At 46.7% G+C, this 21338-nt stretch overlaps 1 protein-coding gene across 6 annotated transcripts in view; it reads right to left on the bottom strand.

The window, feature by feature from the left end:
• LOC144174986 (solute carrier family 45 member 3-like) overlaps positions 1-21338 on the bottom strand; it is a 149918-nt gene that overhangs the window by 16369 nt on the left and 112211 nt on the right. For 4 of the 6 annotated variants that reach the window (XM_077703991.1, XM_077703993.1, XM_077703994.1 and 1 more), the window contains exons 2-4: positions 10557-10713; positions 7486-7725; positions 1512-1670 (exon numbers count right to left, since the gene is read on the bottom strand). In XM_077703991.1, coding sequence (XP_077560117.1) covers positions 1512-1670; positions 7486-7725; positions 10557-10713 — 556 coding nt within the window. Of the gene's footprint in view, positions 1-1511; positions 1671-7485; positions 7726-10556; positions 10714-11193; positions 11750-21338 lie in introns of those variants that run through there. The other 2 variants (XR_013323574.1, XM_077703990.1) reach the window with 2 other exon arrangements.

Genomic DNA, 21338 nt, shown 5'->3' with positions numbered 1-21338 from the left:
GGTGGACGATCCCTCCGTGTGGCTTGTCAGCGATTGAATAAGGCAGGATTGGGTAAAGCATCCCTTGAAATAAAACTGAAGTGAAAGCAGAGTGTGAGAGAAAGATATGTAATTTTTTATTCGTCAATTTCCCCACTCTGCACAATGTGCCCCAGATGTGTTGTGCACTCCTTTGGAAGGATTTGTTTGCTTTCTTTAGTGCTACTGCAGGCGTGGATTTATCAGTGCAGTTAGAGCTGCCTCAAGGCGACGTAATTTCAAGGTCTATGTGTGTCATTGTACATGGTATGCATTTCTTTTAATTTATGATCTGATGTCCCCAGCATGAGCTTGCTATCTAATTTATGATACGGGCGTCCTACCAATAAACGTTTCGCTTGTAGCATTTCTTTCGTTGTCTTTGAGCTGACCTCTGGCCACTTTAAGGAGCATATTAATATTATATAGCACTGCCATGCAAGTTAACATTGTTGGCATCAAAAATATGCAATACATAGCACCATTAGTTGACATTCTGTTTAAAACCTACTGATTAATATTTGACTAGAGTTCCCTAACACGCCTCCGTCCATAAAATTGTGCGTCTGATTTCTTTCTCATGGTTTTGATTGGCCCTGACGACTTGTCTATTACTACCATCAATCTCTTGAAAATTTGTGCACTTAAATGGAAAGACTACATGACTGATCGACTTTACTTTCGTTTATTTATATTCACATCTAGGCCAGCAACTAAGCCTTCCCTATGCAGGTCCCAGCTACACTACACGGGTCCCCTTCAAGCTTAGTTAACAAAACGATGTGTTCTGCAATCTCAAGTGATTACGAATATTTTTCACCTTAAGTAATGTACTATTTTCCCGTCTAGGTAAGCCATTATAAATCATAGAGAGATCACGTCTTCCTCTCTGGTGACCTATCTGAATGCAAAATTCTCTCTTCTTAAGTCGTTGATGTACAGCTATTGCGCTAATACTACATGCTCAGACCACCCGTTTTATCATGAAGCAGTACGCATTGAAAACTGTAAACACACAAACAGAATTTTTTTTGGAAAACAAGATGTGCATCGGCAACAATGGCGGTGCTAACACAGCTTTATATAAATATTCAAACTTTTATCTTAAGGCATAAGGATTTTGTACAACAATTACAGGTGTGGGAAGCTCTCAGCTGGCGTTGTGGTTTTTCTTTTTCTGTGGTTAGCGGGAGCAATGTGTGATCATTGACGTTATGTGGAGCCGCTGTTTTTTTTACTTGTTAAACCTCACAAGTGTTCCGTAGAGTCATGCTACCACGACAGCCTCAAACATGCACAGCACGCCCTCTACACCTTTTAGCTAGCTACGGGAATGGAGCAGTTGCAAACCTCGCATAAAAAGCTAACAGACACAAAAAAAGTTAAAATATTTTTCAGTGACTGTTTCATGCATTCGAGCGATTCAATGCCGGTCGGTTTTAGTGCATATTAGGAGCTAGTGTGAAAGTAAAAGTTGCGCAATCGATGCTCACCTGTCCCGCGTATCCCAGAGCCGTGCCTGTCCAGTCCACAGCGCTGAGCAGGTAACCGAAGAGGCCACCGAGAGACAACGTGAAGGAATATACAGAGAACCCGTAGTCTATGTCCGCAACAAGGTCGTACAGCAGTGATTGCGTCGGGTTCAGCATTGCCTGCGAGTACAAAAGCATTTGAGGAATGTCAGGTATATTTTCTGCAGATGCCAATATGCTTTAGCTACCGCGTGAAGAGACAGCAAGAGGCAGGGGTTTCCCAATTTATTAGCTCGGATTACGGACTTTATTTTGATGCCCTGTTTACTAGTGTACTATTGTGAGGTAAATTTTAAACGTCTTTTTTGAGAGGGAATGACCATATGAGGAATAGATTTCTCAACTAAAGTGGGCCCCACTGAGGCTTTGCATTAAGTATCACTATTACAATAAAAAAACACACTGTGATGATTTGATCGTTGCATGGCTTAAAAGGCATCTAACACGAAATCACTGAAACCCTAGCTTGACATAATTTACTTTAAAATTTCTTTAAAAACAAGCACGAGCAGAACAAAATGCTCCTCAATACGTACCCACTTTCATGCATCTCCTGTGTCGCGTGAAAAGAAAAATTAAAAATTGCACTGTTTCCCACGCACTTTTGGCAAGGGCGTAGCAGCACAGGACGCGGCGTTTTTATAGGCGCAACTACTTTTAAGCCTAAAATAAAACACATTACTAATAGACAACAGAGTACTTATCCGTCAAAACACATACTAACAGCCGACTAATATAACAGAAGGAGCGAAGGACACCGTACTGCCACCCAGCACAATACTGGATCTGAAACTCTGTACGGCCAAAAAAGCATATACAATGCAACAAACCTATTTCTGGGATGATAACTCACAGTGTTCTAACTGTGCCAATACCACCCAAACAAATTAACGACTGGTCAACTGCCGATCATGGTGGTGACAGTAAAGTTACCTCCCTAATGGTAATACTGGCAGCTAAACTTGTGCCAGGCGTTGTTTGTACCTTCTAAACGAAAGTGCGAGAAGTGCGAATAGGTAATCGACATATTTTCTGCATTCTGAAACTATTAGGTAAAGCCCTGACACTTGTTTCATGTATTCATTGTAAGACAAGCTTCAAACATGTATTTTCATGCATACCGTATTAACAACGTAGCCGACATAGAAATGGCGACATCAGTGTATCGATTCGTGTATAGACATGATTGTACAAATGAAAAGGCTCTCGCTCAATCGGCAATATAAAATAGCAAAACTGTGCGTTAATGAATCCCGTGAACTCCGCATCATGGTCACTAATGATGCTGAGTTGTTATCACGGGATCTTGCAGTGTGCCACGCCATTTTTCTTTGCTGCCCTATGGCGGGCAATAAACCACAACGTCAATACCAAAATACTGATAGATTGATATAAAGTTATTTACTATAAAGACACCCTCAGGCTTTGCTATGCCTTAACGCTGCACAAAATGTCAGCTGTTCGTAAAGTGCATTTCCTTGAGCTTTGTTGTTTAAAGGTCTCTTGGAACACGCTATTACAACACTGCGCTGCGATTTCTACCGAAAGCTGCACTTTTAGAGCACGTTAATTGACATCGTTTCCACAGATAAACTAAGTATAATAATCTATAGAATGTTTTTGCTTTCGAGATACACTCTACAGCCGGTACTGGAAAATTGAACTGACGAGACTCAATTTAGTGCCTTTATTTCACAATTCAGGCGTCAAGGTTAGAATTCCAACTCAAAGCGCACAATATAATTGGCAACTTATAATTTGACGCACTTTGTTTATGAGTCATTGCTTCAGCCGTCATGCAGCCAACGGCCCTTGCAGCAAACGCGGCACGTTTACACTACACTTAGGGGATAATGTATACACGTTTGTTACGTTATTATGCTTGTTACGAAGGTTCGGCAGCACCCTTTGTTTGCAACTGATGGCATTTCGAACTTGCAAAAAATTCAACACAAGTTCATGGCTCGAGCGCAGCGTCATATACTACCGCATTGTAAACTTTATCAAGAAGGCACGGGGCCAACGCAATCTGGTCAACGACTGCCGTTTAATTAGCAGCTGGGACAAATAAATACCACAAATACACATCAGGTGCAGCGCAAAACAAATTCCAAGGAAACTTGCCAACGGCCGGTTGAGATTAGGTGTAAATTATAACGACTTCCACTTACCAGGCCCCATGTATTTTAATCGCAGGTAATTAGTATTTGCTCAAAAATACAGTTGGACAATACGGCACTTCTCGCGACGGGGTGCTATTCCAGAAGGCCCGTGGTTGAGCGAAACTCACGAGACCCGATCTCTGGCGCCGCCCACGTAACATGATTGTAATATTTCGAGGCGGTATTCAAATGCTCGAAAAATACGATCCGTGCTATTTGCATTATTAATGTGGCGTAACCGGTTCAAGACAGCGCGCTCCAAGGAGGCGCGGCTAGGGCGTGCGGCATTTTTCAGTGCGTTTTTCGCTCCACTTTTGCACTGGTGAGGTGCAACCGGGGAAAGAAAATCGAACTACTTTAATTTATTGCGGTTTTATTTTATTGATATCTATTTCACTACTAAGTTCATTTATCTTTATTTCAGGCGTTCATATTAGTTTTTTTTTTCCTTCCCAAGAAGCGGTTTCTGCCGCCGGAGGCAGGTGATGCGGACTGTGGCCGACTGGCAAAAAAAAGCGCGTGAGGGAAACGCGCCACATTCAAAATGATTGCTGCACGGTAGCGTATTTCCAAACGCTTCGCTGCACAGAGCACCCACGTGACATGTCTGTTCTCGCCATGGAAAACGGTAATTCAACGTGGTCATTGGCTGCGCCCAAGCCTAAAGCGACCTAAAACATACCAAATCACCATTATTAACAAAAACAAAGCGTAGATTTGAGTTTTAAAAAAATTATATTTAGGAAAATATACGCAATAAAAAAAAAAAACAACCCACGAGATAGACCTGCTGGGTCTCGAACCCAAGCCGTCAGCGCCAGAACTCAGTGCTCTACGTCAAGGCTACAGAGCCAGAACGGTGGGTTTGTTTTAGCAGGAGCTTAAAAGAATAGCGCGCGCAGTGACATCACACATGTCACGTGCGTGCTCTGTGCAGCGAAGCGTTTGGAAACACGCTGCACGGTATTACGTTACAGAAACCTTCCATCCGTTTTTCGACAAAAAATTTCCTCGGGGCACTAAAGTCTGCTTACGTGCATTGAAGGCGAAAGCATGGCGATACGCATTAACTTCTTAACTGATAGACTGTACTGGGGTCTTTTTCCTCGCTTTCATTTCTTTATCTTCTGGCACAAATTGCTTCGACCAGCTTTATTTCTCCTATACCGCGTTGCGTCAGTTTCTTCCTTGTATTTCTTCATGAACTATGTCAGCTAGAAGACTGGCACATGCCACAGCCTCTTTAGAATCGGGGTTCTGCGAAGCTGGTGGGCCCCGGTCCTACACCCGTGCCATCTTGTTCAGATCGCACGCGGCATGCATTATTATACAACTTTCACTTCTACGATTCACAGTTATGTGAATTTTGCAAATCGGGCGCATTAGCTCGTTTAAAGCTTCGAATTTCGGGCCAATCGCCCAAGTGGTCATGGTCTACGAAGAAAGCAATAGCCAAAAAGACTACAACTTTCCAAATAGACTTTTTTTGTTTTGCCCTTCCCCGCTTTGTTGAGCCCAATCTCCTCACTCCGCTCTGTTCCTTCACCATCTTCCCGCTCCCGGTTACCCTCCATCTGGCGTTACGTGATTACTTGAAGTCTCAACTCTCCCCTTTACTTGCTTGGCATGTTCTGCTTTTTTGCGAGACGACGACGACGACGCTGGACAAAGCCCGCTGAGAGAGAGAGAGAAATAATCATTTATTGGAAAAGCCCGCTGAAATGTGTGATCATCTCCGATAATAAATAGGCGCTGTTGATTGTGTACTATTCGGCCAGTGACATTTTCAAAAGGAGGGTGCCACGGAACGCTTTCAGCAAAACTGTCTGCCGCGCTGACGATAAATGAAACGCGCGATCATGCAACGCCTCGTTCGAAATAGGTTTGCGAGCAGACAATAACTGAAGCGCAATCTTCGGCTGCACACGGATAGACGCGTGGTTGTGCCTGCGGAAGCCATGCGGAAGGCGACACCAGAGAAACCCGTCTGAAGTGTTTATCTCGCGCACATACCGCCTGACGGTCGACTGGTGACGGTCGCTAATGCGGTCGTAACCAACGCTTTCCTGCCATGGAAGCTGCCCGTCGCATTAAACCGCAGCGCACACAATCATGATCGCCGAGGAGCAAGTATGCTACTCGGCGATCATGGAGAGAAAACAGTTTCGAAGTCGTCGCAAACGGCGGTCGGTCGACAGATGGCACCGCCAGTGCCCAGTACTGGGCATCTGTACTGATGGGACAGATGGTATTGTGCATTGGCACCTCCAATGCACAGTACTTCTTGAGAGAAGAAAACCAGGATGTTTAGCAGAGGATAAATTATGCCTGCTACGGCGACCGTGAACAATGAACCGCGCCGCAACAGCCGCCATCGCGAGCGTCACCAGTTCAACAAGGCTCTGCAATATCAATCCCAAGTTTCCTCCGTGAAACTTGGGATTTCACGGTCCTAGTGAAGGTGGGAGTGAAACGCACCTAGCCATTCTTGGGCGCGGTGTAGCAACCGAAGCCCCACCCACCCATGGTGTCGACTTCACCGGTGGGGTAGTGTCACAGCCACGAAGTCACTTGCATTTGATGCTCCAGTACAAAGCTTAGCAGCAAGAACGAACGAACTAGTCCCAAGGCCACCGTCAGTCAATGCTGCCACAGTAGCGGGTGTGTTCGGTGTGAACAAAGAGTTCACTCTAGTCTGAACAATACGAGCGGCCAAGACAAGATTTTCCCACGGCGACTGTCTTAATACACAGGGAAAACACAATCGATGACAGATGACACGACGTTATCTCCTAAAACGCACTCGTCAATATTCAAACACGATCACGACGCCAAATTGGGGCGATTTCTTGATTGATTGATTGTGGGGTTTAACGCACCGACGCAACGCAGGCGATGAGGCGCGCCGTAGTGGAGGGCTCCGGATTAATTTTGACCACCTGGGGATCTTTAACGTGCGCCGAAATCTCGAACACACGGGCGTTTTTGCTTTTCGCCTCCGTCAGAAAAGCGGCCGCCTTGAGGCGATTTCTGGCACGCCCGCCTTGCGCACGTAAACGAACGCGGCCATGTTTGACAGAGTCTGAAGAAGGACGCATACCCTTCGCTATAGTGAACTCCTTCGCTTACTAAGTTTGGGCTTGCGCTGAGCTACACTGTGGCTATTCTTTAACCGCCTAGCAAACACAATTCAGTGGAAGAACAGAACACCGCGAAAAACGAAGCAGCCCCAGGTCGATTTTAGAACTTTTAGAAAAAGAAGAAAGCTGGAGCCAGGCTGGAGTTTTATAAGAAATAGCGGGGTATTTAGTTTACGCAAAGGGGTGCATATTGCAACTGGATTCTAGACGGCGATGCATGTGGTTGTTTGCACATGCCATGCATTTTCAACGTGAGCAGTCTCAACCGGCGCGCTAAAAGGTGAAGCATGCTCCGCACGATTGCACCGGTTTCACTCGAGATCAATCTGGTGACTCACTGTCACTACTTTGTTAACTAGAGCGGCTGGGATCGTGGGAGCGAGATATTTCGGGCCTTCTGGAATAGCGCCCCCGGTTTTGTAAACAAACTTCCGCTGCTGACGCCTCGAGATGCTCGTAACAAATTATTCCGAGAAAATACGAGCGCGAACCAAGACATTTCCTTGCGCTAAACAGTGCACAAAGCTGCCTAGAGGCTGCGTGGCACGGTGCACGTGCATCACAATGCAACGTTGCGATGGTTGAGACAGAAACGTGTCAATGTCTTTTTTCGCGAGGCGTATGGTTTCCTACCTGTGTAGCGAAGTCGAGGACGACAGTGGCCGCAGCGAGCACAGGCCCATGCGCAGCCGACCCAAACAGGACGTCGACGAACGCGATAGAAGCCAGGGCCACTGCCAGGAGAGCGCCCAGACCAAGCAGGAAGGGTCGCCGTCGTCCCAGTCGACAGCGGCAACGGTCGCTCCACGAGCCCACCACGGGAACTCCCAGGATGCACAGGAAGGGCCCGACACTCAGGATCAGCCCTCTGGCCTTTAAGGTGAAACGCACGAAGTTATGACAGTAATGTGGCGCAAACAAACGTGAAAACGCCACTCCCTTCAATAATCACGCCGAATCACCTCACTATAGCATGTTGTACATACAGCCGGGTTTCTTAAACAATCTTCTCAAAATCGATTCGTAGCGTCTCTCCAGTTCATAGCTCCCTTTTCTCATACAGGAGATTTTGTGAGCATGCCAAAAGATAGTCGTTCTTGGCAGCCAGCGGCACGTTCTTAACAGCCAGCGGCCCGTCAAAGACGGCGGCTATGACTATACCAGGTACATGGCATGGAGGCGCTGGCTTACTCCCAGACCGGAGGAGCTTTTGCAAATCTATTTATATATTTCAAACACATTTCTTTCCTGTTTCGAGGCAAAAACGGAATGCTTCCATTGTGATTCGGGTAAAGTTATGTGCCACCAGATTGTGTTTGCAGCGAGTTCACGTCTATGCAGTGACGCTGCGTCTCAGACACGACCACGTGACTTACCTGGCGCTGTTCAAAAATATTTAAGCACTTCATCATGGCGTATATTCTAATGCTACTGGAAAATTATTCCGAGATGTTTCAAAACCTGATTACGACTTTTGCGCTTTCGAGTAGTTTTGAAGACGCAGTACTAGATTCATTAAAGACGAACATTATTGAGAGACCATAAACATCGGCTTGCATTATCAGAAACTCGCCTCCAGTAAATGTTTTCGCCATTGTTTATGTGACAAATGAGTAAAAGTGTTCATCTGAACACGAGGAATCCGAGAAAAGTAGCCCAGATGACTCGAACGCGGAGAGAGGGGGTACGGGGTTTTTTTTTGGAGGAAAAAAAATACACGGAACCCTAGCCATATACCGCTTCACTCTAAAAATGGACTTTGCGCAAGCTCTATCTATTGTTCGCTTTTCCATGTATTTTTTTTTTCTTTGTGCTCCACACCATGAGATTAAGGATGCCTTCTAAATTATTGGGGTTTAACGCCGCCAATCCACACCTGGGCTATGCCACGTGCCGTAGTGAGGGGCTCCGGATTAATTTTGACAACCGGGTTATCTTTAACGTGCGGCGAAATCTGGACGCTCCGGCGTTTTCGCTTTGTGCCTCCATCAGAAAAGCGGCCGCTGCGGCCGGGAATCGAAACCGCGTCCTTGGGCTCACAGCAACACGAATTTTTCACTAACCCGCCGCGGCCGATAAGAGTGCGCCATTCCTGGGACGTACTTTACCGCTCTGCAAAGTTTGAATGCTACACGCACTACTTGGATTCGTCCAGGCGTGTACTTAGCGTTTTCGAGTGGACGTGCGGTGAGACTCCCAGCCGCGCATTCACGACTCCCTAAGATTATTTTTGCAGAAGCGAGACTGCTGAACCCTCTTTTCGTACGTTTCTGTAGTGGGGAGTTTTAGAGCAAAGTACATTTGCCCGGTTCTCTCTCCGTTTGGCCAGAGCATCGAAAGCTACGTTCAAGATTCGCTGTTAGCACTGACGTCCCGAGTGATATCACCAAAGTAACTTCTTTGCGATCGTCACAGATGGCGCCAACTCCTGTCCCGAAGCGACGTATTGCGGTTAAGACATCACGATAAAGCGCACAGCGCACAAATTTTTAGTAGCCGCCTTGCCATATCGGAATGTTTTCGACGCAGTGAGCTAGCAGTCAGTCTGTGGAGTTACTTGATGTGCTTTTAAGACTGAGGCATTAGGAAATTAAGGCAATGGCCATTACAAATGCGAGCGGCCTATACAGTGAGTCTGAAAAAAAACCTGCGAATCTTGGAGTCAGAATCAGCGGCCATAACGCAATGTTTATGAATTTCTAGGCAGTGACATTTCTTGCGCCACTGCTGTTTTATTTACGGGCGCTCAAAAACTTAAGGTCTACTAATGCAGTTTTTTCCGTGCCCTGCAAAAGCTATATGCATGCTGCAAATCCCACTACATGCAAATTGAGCTGCAACTAGGGCTGCTGAACAACCATAGCTTATTTATGATAATGCTCGATTGTTGTATCATCGGTGATGAAGCACGTGTGACAGCGCAGATGGCACGAACTTTATTAGCGGCTTTCTTTAGGAGAAGCTGGCGTTTATTCTTTTTTTAGTTGCACCGATTATTTTGGCATGCCGTGGAAGTTTGACAGCCGCGAATGCGCAGATCTTTAAAAAGGTTGTGTTTGTTAACTTTCTTATCATTTTCATTTCTATGGCGATTTGATACACAATGAGAGCTCATCTTGCACTAAAGGCACATCGTAAACGCTACTGTTAATCTTTCGCAGCACTCGTTTTGAGTAGTTTGCGCATATATTTTGTCCTCCCAAATCACCTGGGCTTTAAAACAGCCTCATCTATTTTTGCATCCTGCGCAGAAAGAATGACAGGTATATTTTATTGGAAAATTTGAATCGATTTTAAAAAAGGGCATGTGAACACACATCCCCATAGTTCCGCGGCAATAGTGGCAAATTGTAAGACAGCTATGCGAAATTCTCTAATAAATGTGGAAAATGTGCAAAATTCCCATATGTGCAAAGTTCTCTAATAAGTCATAAATGCAATGAAACAATTAACGCAACACGCGTGACTTCGGAAGCTGCGTTTCCTCAAACAGGAGCGCATTTTCCGCCTTAAACTACGCTGAATTACACAGCACAGGTACAATTCCGTAGCCATTATAAATTGCAGCTTCAATGACAATTTAGGAAATGCCAGTTAGTGCCGCTGCCAAGCACCCCTTGATTGCATTTGGACATTTATAAAGATGTGCCACGTTCATAAGTCTGCCAAATGAAGGTGAATGTAAAAAAAAGCAGTGCGCTTACCTGCTCGGAGAAGCCAGCTTTGCGCAACATGGGGGGTATATAGACGAAGCATCCGCAGGCGCACAGATGCGCCCCGAAGGCCACGAGGTTGATGCCCACGGTCCACGGCAGCTGGCGCCATGACCGAGAGCTCATCGCCGAGGCCGCAGTCGGCTCGCTGCATAGTGGAAGGGAAAAGTGGAACTTAAGCAAAAGGGTCACTGCAAGGTTGCGACCTTAACCACTCATCGTTACCTCACGCTTTCCTACTGGCTTAGATTCCGCACGTACACCTTTTGGAAACTGAGGCTTCAGTTACGTCTCTCATAAAAACATACAGGTTACCGCTGACTTAAACGCGCTCTTGCAACAAAATTTAGCAACGTCTTGTGTGAAACCCACTCAGCGCAGCTAGAAGTTGACTTGAAGACAAAACACAGGTTCGCGGTTAGACCATCGCCTGCGCGTCTTTCCCATACAGGTGAGAAAACCAAGTGGTGGATTTAGGTTCTACGGCAGCTTTTTTTTGGACTGAAATTTACAGAGTAAACTCAGGCTTCGTTAAATACTCTGCTGCCATTTTCCGATGGAACCCGTAGCACACACCACATGCAAAACCAAGAACGCTGCGGAGCACAGCCAAAACGAGAACACTCACAAGCACACGAAACCACCGTCGGGGACACTGATTCTATCCTCGCAGCATGAAGCGGGAACATCATCTGATATTTTTAAGCTGCCTAAAGATCCGTCAAGATTAAGCACACGCACAGATCGCGATGAAGTCAAAGCTGTAACAAATACGCGCACAAAGCTAAATGTCAGAACGCTGAACACTCTTCGGAGCACAATGCGTTGCTGCCACACGCTCTGCATAGACATACGAACCCCAGTACTACAATTTCAAAGCAGCAACGTGGAATACCGACGCTTGACAGTACTGAAAGATGCCGCTTATTTTCAGCCGGTGTCACAATGTTATCGCTCCCGTTCAACACCACGTGTAATGGGCTTGTTTACACGATATGCTTTCAAGTTGAAGGCAGCTTCCATGCGCGTGTTACACATGAAAGGTCTACTTTTTCCCTATCAAACATGTGCACCTGCGAGTAACCTAAACTTGCTAAACTGCAGTTTCAGGCAGCAATAAATGCCCTTCGCCACTCGAGAAGGGGATCTGTTCCCCAGCCTTCATGATATAGACCGTTTTGACTTCTTCGTCCTGGGAGCAACCATTTTACCAGTGGGATGTGCTAGCGGATCTATGACTGGCGCAGTCGACAGGATAATCTTACTGCGCATGCGCAACACAGTCCAGAGCATGGCCTAATCCTATTAAAGATTAACGGAATTAAATAGTCCGCATGATATAGCCGCGAGATATTCAGTGGGCACTAACAGTCCGCTGCGGCCGCGGTTGACAGCTGTGCCAATCAGTCATCTGCGTAAAGACATCATCATCACCAACAGTAGACGACGGCAGCGGCGAGAAGCGAGCGTCCAGCTGAATCTGGAATAGGGCGCAGCGGCAACTGGAACACAGAATGGAGGAGGCGTGCCCGTAGGCTTTCCGACAAGGGCACTACGGCGAAGAAGAGAGTATACGGGATTTCATAAAGCGCCACGCCTGCGCTGTGAAGTTTGTTCTTCCCGCGTCGAAGCTCGCGCCGATGAATCGTGTTTGTGAGCACCGGCGCGTATAGGTGGTATTCATTGAAAAGTTTAGCTGTCAATTCCTTCGCTTGGCAATATTGGAAATGGCCACGGACATGGCCGATGCGCCACGGACATGGCGCGGCTTGTGTCACTGCGCCCGCACGCAGGAAAAAAAAACACCAGCGTGCGTCGTCTGCTCCGTTTCAACCCGATCCTCAACGGTGGTGTCAACAGAGATGTTATTAATCGCACTCACATTGGACTCCAGGCATTCCTTTACGTTCGGTGGGGTAGAATTGGGACGTGTACTTAACACGAACAAGTACCGCCATCCCGCGGAACCCGGCGTAACCAGTAACGGCGCACTCATACGGTTGCCTGCATGCGTGCCTCGCCAGTGAATAGGAGCTATAGGTATGTACGTTGCCCCAGGGTCCGATTAGTAAGTACGTCAAAGGTGGGGGGGGGGGGGGGGCGCTGGGAGGTATTTTGCAGTGATGATGATAAAATTACAGCAGACGGTAACAGTAATGACAATATTCTCGCGTGGAAACACAGAGCTGAGGCGTTTCAAGGCACTCAAAAGGCACCACGCCGCAGGCAACGGGTGAAGCTTGTGCAACCGATTTCCCAGCGTTCACCTCTTGGTCTTCTTCGAGCCGGTTTCCGCTTAGCGTCTCAAGTACAGTGGCATGTACTCATACAAGGGGAGGCTGGCCGCAGCTCCTATGTTGCAAAATTGATTCTACGGATCCCGTGCGCGGTAAGGCTTGAGGCGGGTGACATGAACAAGCTGAGGTGAATGGCCGCGGGCGGGGTCGGTGGCCAGGTCAAATTTCGTACGTGACAAGAATAACGGCACACGAATATTTCTCCTACCAGTAGTAGGGCATGGCATTTCAATCCCGCATAAAATATGAAGCAATCTTTTTTGGAAAGAGGATATCTCAGCTAACAATCCCACCCCGTCATTCCGTATTAGTTTACCGAACATCCGACATGTTCCGGCTTCGATGCCTAAGCTAACAGGTAAAACTGCTAATACAAAACAGTTAATAGAACTGAAACCGAGAGGAGCCCAAGCATTAGGCTGGCCTTCTTAAAATAGAAACTGCAACTGCGACACGTGAGTCTGTTGTCTTCGTTTGCTTTTCAGATAACCGGTGGCTCTACCTCCTCGCGATAAAATACAATGCGACACACGGCAGCTCTTCACCTTCTTTGAGCTGGTGTGCTTCTTCTGTCTGATACGAGACGCCGGCGTTCAGTTGTATTAAATGCAGAGCATTTCTTTAACTCACGATGTCACCCGTTCCAGTTGTCCATCGTAGTCCGCACCCCTCCCCCTACACTATATAAAAAAAATAATACTTACCGGCGCCTGGTTTCGATCCCACGACCCTGCGGGCGGAACGCAAGGTACATGGTGCTCTACCCACTGCGCCACAAAGCCGACACAGAATGGAGGGTTACGAACGCGCCTTATATCCTTGACTCATTCAAACTACGTCAAGAAGCTGCTGATACAACGCATTCACTACCTGTGGGCGGAACGCGAGGTACATGGTGCTCTTCCCACTGCGCCACAATAATCATACCCACCTGCTAATAAATGATGTCACGTGACCACGTAATTACGTCTCCTCATTTAATTACAATACAACAACCAACAGCAACAAGTGCAACAACATTAACGTAACGCAAACTACTCAACGTCGTGCGCCCCCGGAAATGCTCTGCATTTGATCGTGCCCCTCGCGAGGGGGATGTTTAGTTTCCTGCCGCAGCAAGAACCAGGCGGCCTCCTGCGCAGTTTGTGGCGCATACCCACTTGGGGGATTGGCCAGCATCGTTTCACTTACTGCATGCCGGTTACGGCAGGGTTTGACTCGAACAAATTTTTTCATTGAATGCCGTGCCATCGACGGGCGTTTTCTCGCACTCGTTTTATCGAAGAAGTTCTCCCAGGCTTCTTACGTACCACAATTTGATATAGTGATTTTAATTTCCTCCGTGATCTCTACACGCCTGTTCTGAAAGAAGTTTGTGTCCCCAAGGAGTCTGTTTAATCAAGATTACTGTAGCAGGTTTTTCCCTCGAATGCTAGAGAAACGCTACCTTTTGCACTCTGGTTGCCACGAATGGAACGCCGTTTTCTAAATTGGTGAATACCAATTCAGTTCTTTTAAGAGACATTCCAAAAGGCCAAAAGAGCAATTTTTGTGATAGATAGAGATGATAAAAGTTCCCTCAGCGATCGCTAAGCTCACTTGCCGAATTGTTAGGTGCCTGCTCTTGTGCCACGCGGTGGTGTAGCAGCCCCGAGCTAGCACATCAGGATGACTAAGTACCGCTGTCTCGCCCTTCGTAAGACGCTCCTCTTCACTTTCTTTCAACGACGCATAGCCGAGCTACAGCAGCGGCGTCCGCCGCTATAGCTCGGCCGTGGCCGACGCGGCTGCGTTCCTGACGGTGCCCCCACGAATTCCAAGTAACGGCTGGCAGAATACTAGGTTTCACTCTTTGCAGAGGCACAGGTGTGAATCCAGGTGACGTGGCATGGGCAATTGTTGTGGGTGTCGTTTAAAGCTTTGCATTTCAACCCCCTTCACAGTGTGGATTGGAGCCATTTTTCTCAACTAGGTGTTTCGTGCCTCTCACCAGTATTACGACTGCGAATGCGTTTCTAGGGTATGAATGTAAGCCAAGAATAATCAGTGCACAAAAATCCTGGGACGCACAGAGGGTACGGAGAGGTTTCATAGCGACAGAAGATTATTAGCACGAGGCATCCCTGGGCGTAGCTAAACTGAGTAGATGAGAGAGGTGGCCATACACGGCAGCAAACCGCAGATCAAGGGAGCTGAAGAGTCCAGCAAAACGAGTGCTCAGACAACGTGTACCGCAAGTATTTGGGCGTCCCTTTATCATGCGGCTCCTTTTTTATTTGGGTATATATCGTCGTTTACTTTTCCGCCACACACATGTATGGGCGAAGGCGTTCCGCGAAGCTGTGGTAGAAGCAGAAGGTTTCCTAAAAGCAGCGAAGACGGCCAATAACTCCCTATCGGTTGTGAATGCGAATGCAGCAACGTCCAACTGCAAAAGGGGGAACTTAAGGGCTTGTTGGTACATAATATCATTTGAAGACAGCGCGGCTATTCCACGACTATTTGAAGCCGTTGCAAAATGACAAAATCGGCGTAATCACGTCAAATCCTCACAGAATGCGGCACACTCATCACTTACCGTGGGCGAAGGGAGAGGGAGATCTTCGAGGCCTACCAAATCAACAGGAAAGGGAGCGATTGTATCAGCAAACCGTCCGTGTCACTACTGGATAAGGAAATCGCTTACCTACGTGAGTAGTCGCCTGCAAATCGTCACGCGGCGGATAAAATTGTCGTTGTCATACTAACTAATCTGTTGCTATCACCTTTTATGTCAAAATTTTATTTCTTTTTTTTCACGTCTCTTTCCTTCTTTTTCCTTGTTTTTCATGTATATTTTTCTGCAAATTAAAACCGTACAATTGTTCGTCAGCGCTTGTGTCGTCTGTTACTTTCTTAGTCCCGTCTTCTATGCTGTTTTCAAACGATGAGAACGTCCAAATGAACACCGCTGAGTGCTCCTTGGAGTGGTATATTTATGTCACAGCCAAAGGGAAGAAAATCGGTGAATTGGCGGTGAGCCCCCGACAGCGGCTATCATCGTCACTGGCAAATCCACGGAGCGGGTAAAGGCGACTTCTAAATTGGTTTAGCGACATCGCAGCCAAATCAATGTTGGTGAATAATAGGCCGTGAACTTCCAGGTACAGCTGTCGCCCTCATTGGCAAATCCACGTGGGTATATTCTTTGGCCTCTATTCACTTGTACGGCAGGTGACCTAACGTTGAGCCAACAACGCGCCAAGAAACGTCAACCTCTCTGTACATCGAGCTGAATGTAACGGTTGTCAGCGTTCTTTAAGCATGCAGCCGCAATGCATCCACTCGGTCCACGTTCGTCAGCTAAAGCCATGCAGCCTTAATGTCGCGGATGATTCGCGCTTGACTTGCATTCCAGAAAACATGGGTTTTTATCCAGTCACACTTTTCCCATTTCATAAGGACGATCGTCCTTCACGGGCCACTTAAACCCGAAACTTTTCATCTGAATGTCGACCTGTCTGCCTTTCAGACATCCGGTCAAAACTTGACAGAATTTTTGAACGAGAGGTTTACAGTTTAGGCAAAAGTTTTACAGACAACTAAAGCCGGAAACACAATTGATACTCGTCCACACTGCTCAGCAAAGGATAGCATTTGGCATGTTTGAGGCAATACATCAATACGTGACTGTATTTGCAATGGTCTTTTAATTATGGCTGCTGGATCTTTGCGCTAGCAAATAAAAACACGCGCCGAAAAGAATGTTTTGAGCCCCCATAAAAGCGCTCGCCCCCGAGCCTACACCTCGAGGCGAAATTCCAAGTCCAACAATAACAAAATGTTTCAGTATAAACGGCCCGCGAGCAATTAAACGCGGGAACATTTAATATACGTGAGCGAACTTCCACTGTGTTTATCGGGGGAAAAGCGAGAAGGGAGGGGAGGAGCGTGAGGGGTTGGCGGGAAAAAGAAGAGATGGATTTAAGTGGCAGTGTTCGGCAGAAGACCATCGTCTTTCAGCGACATTTTCAGTGAAGTGTAGAGATACGCGGCCATGTTTTTTGTACTAGTTACTTTACGCCCGTTTGCGCCGTAGGAAATTTCAGTGCCCGTTTTGCTGGCACAGATTCCAGAAGGTGGATTCTGCCACCGGTGGCTCCTTTACTGGCTTCGCATTAAACCGAAGACGAGAAGAGGAACAGACAATTTCATCCACCCCTTCTCGCGCATACCAAACTGATAACCAAACCGATTTTAGCTGATAACCAAACCGATATGCAGCGGCTAGTAAATATTAGCGGCCAGGAAGCCACCGACCTCGGTTTAAATTTCAGTGCAGAAAAGTCAGGAATAATGGTTTTCAATGATGCTACCACTGACATAGTGTCTATCCAGCAAGGCGAATTACCTAGAGTGAAGGAATATAAATATTTGGGAGTGTGGATAAACGAAGGGGATAACTACTTAAGAACTCACGAGGAGCAACTTAAGGTTAAGGGAAAGCGAAACGCAGCTATAATGAAGCTCTGTGGGGGTATAACAAATTTGAAGTAGTAAGAGGAATGTGGAAAGGAGTAATGGTTCCGGGTCTCACGCTTGCGAATGCTGTACTCTGCTTAAAATCAGACGTCCCATCAGGCCTTGAGGTAAACCAGAGAAAGGTAGGACGTTTGGCCTTAGGCGCGCATGGAAAAACGACTAACGAAGCAGTTCAGGGAGATATGGGCTGGGCGTCGTTTGAAGTTAGAGAAGCTCAGAGTAAAATATGCTTTGAGATGAGGTTGAGGGCAATGGATCAACGAAGGTGGGCAGCTAAGGTTTCTAGGTACCTATACTTGAAATGCGTGGACACGCAGTGGCTAAGGAAGACTAGGAGGCTAACGATGAAATACGGAAAGAACAGTGGAGAATCCAAAACAGCCAACGTAACGAAAAAAGAGGCAAGGCAGATTGAAACGAATAAATGGAGGGAAAAAATGGAAGCTAAAACGTCGTTAGAGATGTACAGGGCCGAGAAATTGAACATCAGAAAGGAAAATTTCTACGATAATTCCCAGGGCAGTGCTTTGCTTTTTGAGGCTAGAGCAGGTTGCCCGCGAACTAAGAGTTTTGTGGGGAAGTATTCACAAAATGATGGGGTATGCGTGGCCTGCCGAAAAGAAACAGAAACTATGCGGCACATAGTGTTAGAATGTGAAGGTATTCATCCAAATCTACATGAAGGGAATATTGGACTTCCAGAAGCCCTAGGATTTAAGGGTATCACAGGGGAAGTTAACTTCAAGGCTGTCGAGGGGACGAAAAGAAGATTAGAATGCTGACGGACGAAAAGAAGAGAGGGGAATATTGCCCAGGACAGTTACCACCTGTAACAGGGAAACAAAAAGTATTTCGTGCCTAATAAGCTTTAGTGCCTGCCCTAAGCAGCACTAGTATTAAACCTAGAGTGTAAAACATGGTAATATTAGTCCTTTTTGGTAAGATGACATGTCATCATCCCGCTTCAAAGGGGAAACCAATAGCAATCATACGAAGATCCGGGACATCGCTATTTTCAACCACAGAAACTGTTGTGACAACAACTGACAAACACGTTATATGAGGAAGTTGTGGAAGTACATATATTGCTGGTAAGAAATGGAATGCGTCGTCCCGGCATGCATAAGTGATTCTTAGCGGCATTTGCCGAAACAGAAGTGTTATTTTGTGAGTACTACGAAGAGGTTAGAGGTAATATTTCTGGCTGCTTATATGTCGCTGTCACATTTCCGTGAAGTTTTGTCGACGTCGATTCTATTCACGGCTGGATGACTTACAACAAATTATGCGATGGAATTCCAATTTCTAGCACACTGAGAGCTTCTCGCATGATTCCCTGCAAGCCTTTCTTTTCCTGGCCGTTTAGAGGTGCTTCAGTACCGAAAGAGCCACGGGATAAAAAAAAATGGCAGCATCTCCAGTCTGTGGATGATGGCGAGGGTGCGGAGTACGGGGACTCGAAATGACATCCAAGTTGCGCCCGGAGTGACATCCGATTTGAGCCTCGACCGTCATTCGATTTGAGCCGTGAGTTGCACTTTGATCCCTTAATGAAACTGCAACTCACGGCTCCAATCTAATTTCGCTAGATTTTAGCTAGTGTGCGCACGGATGGACGTGGACGGACATTGGGAGGTCCTAAGGTACTCCGCACCGTTACAGGCGAGGGAGTAAGCCGTTTCACTCTCGGGTACTAATACACGGTCGTAGTTGAATGGGTAAGACGACTGGCACTAACTCTGTCTGGTCTACCAGACACAGGCCCAAATACTGCCGGTGCGTGTGTGATTTTTGCTGTTGTGAATGCTATGCGCACGGATGGACGCGGATGGACATTGTGCGGTCTTAAGGTACTCGCACCTAAAAGAACGGACGGCAGGCTATCAGAGACTGGATGATAGCGTCGACGGTCGAGTGGCGGGCCGAAGGTAGTCAACCGACATGCACGGCTTGCAGCGATCAATCTAAACGCGCGAACGCACGAGAACAACTAGCGTGACATTTCCTGGCGTTGAGTTCTGCGCATCACCCGCCAGTGGACGTCACTAGCTCATGGTTTTAGAAGGTCCCAAAGAATATTTCGTACGTCAGTATCAACAGAAAAAAATACAGGCAGAAGCCATTCCCGATGATTATGAAATGCTTTTGGCATTCTTTGGTTCGGAAACATATTGTCTCGCGTAAAGCCCGTTCTACATGGTGCTAATTTACGTGCGAATTATCTGCTGCAGCGCCGCTCGGGTGGCAAGACGATACATTTTCGTTGATGCGGCAAATTACGTAATGCTTAGAAATCGTGAGATCCCCCCCTGGGGACGCTGCTGGGCATTTGGAAGTTCTCAGTAGCAGCGAAAATAGATCGTCTAGCCACCCAAACGGCGCTGCAGCAGTTAATTCGCACATAAACTCGCACCATGTAGAACGGTCTTAACTTCTCTTTTTTATTGCTTCTTTTACAGCGCTGTCATATGGCGTATTTTACTGCATTGTGTTTCAGTGAGTTCAATGTAATGTAATTGTAAAAGCGGGAGTCAGGGTGGAGTGGAGTCGGAGAAAACCCGTGCGCTGTAAACTCGCATTTCGTTTACCATCCCTAATCCGCTAAGATGAAAATTCAGGGACGCTTAAGCACCGCTTATGATTGGGAAGTGCGAAAGCATTAATGTTCGATTGAAGGCCGCTGAGTTCTCCTCCGAGTTTTTCGCAGCGAGTAACGTTTTCTAGTTTTTCTGGGGCTATGTTTCTGATGTTTGAGATCAAATTGGTGTGGGTTAGGTTTGGAGCTCCTACGACGGCGTGTTGCCTGTAGACCATAATCATATGGACCATGTCGCTGAGAATTTCACTGCGCCGCAGAATTGCCTGGCCTCTCCTTGTAGATTTACTTTGAGCAATGTCATGCATCCTGTTAAGTTGGCGGACACGACAGACACGCTTAACGATACTTCCGTGTAAGGAACGTCTTTATTGCTACTTGATGGTTAAAGAAGCGTCACTAAATTTTCTGCAAGCCAGTCGCCGCTGAAACTCCGTACGGCAATGTCGCATTTATAAAGCGGTTCCTGGACAACTTTAGATATTCATGTTGACTTTTTGATCGCTTCTGAATCCAAGACCATTTGAAGCCGTTGCAAACGCGACAACATTGGGGTAACTTCGTGAAATCCTCACCATGCTGTCCCTGCGCGTTGCAGTGTCGCTGCATGATCGCAACGAAGGGCTGACCGAATATTCGTCTAGCCGAATAATCCAGTTGACTATACGTCTTGTATGCTAAAACCAAGCACGTAATGAACAAATACTGTGGAACGTCACGATCGCGGCGATTGCATTTCAGCGACTTGAAGGTCACATGAACTTTGGTGTAGAGTGCGAGAAAGAATCCCGAAACAAGAGAAACAAAGGGCACGTCCATCACGAGAGAATTGAAGCCAGAAATCAAAAGACAGCCAACAGCGGGACTCGATTGAAGAATAGGTGGCCGATCACTATTTAAGTGCAACGTAGAGCCAAAAACACTAAGATGGAGGAGGTCACCCTCAGAACCATGTGAAGTGTCTGTTCAGAGACAGCGACCCATATAAGCACCGGTTTGGAGCTGTACTTGGAAAATAGAAAAGACTGTTGTGTAAATAAGGCGGAAGCCAGAAACAATAAACTCATCGTACTTGAAAAGCGTGCTCCATAAACACACAAAGAAATGTTGAAATACGTAACGCCGGAATAGAACAGAGGCTGAACGCTTTCTTACGTTCACAAGGAAACTGAGCCGCAACTCCGCAAAAGGTCACTGCACATACTTGCCGCTTATGGCGATAAATAAAACGCGCGACAGGGGGAACAGAATTAACAACGTCACATGCAACAAGTTGTAGCAAAACGCCATTTCATAGCATCCTCGTAAAACAGCTCTTTATATAAGATTCAAATTTGTGTTTAACGCCGTCGGTCGGAA

This window comes from Haemaphysalis longicornis, unplaced genomic scaffold (genome assembly GCF_048455015.1).
Source record: "Haemaphysalis longicornis isolate Haplotype H1 unplaced genomic scaffold, Haemaphysalis longicornis Haplotype H1 scaffold_3, whole genome shotgun sequence".
Lineage (NCBI taxonomy): Eukaryota > Metazoa > Arthropoda > Arachnida > Ixodida > Ixodidae > Haemaphysalis > Haemaphysalis longicornis.
The sequence above is the reverse complement of the archived record's forward strand: the minus strand, read 5'-3'. Positions and strand labels throughout refer to the sequence as shown.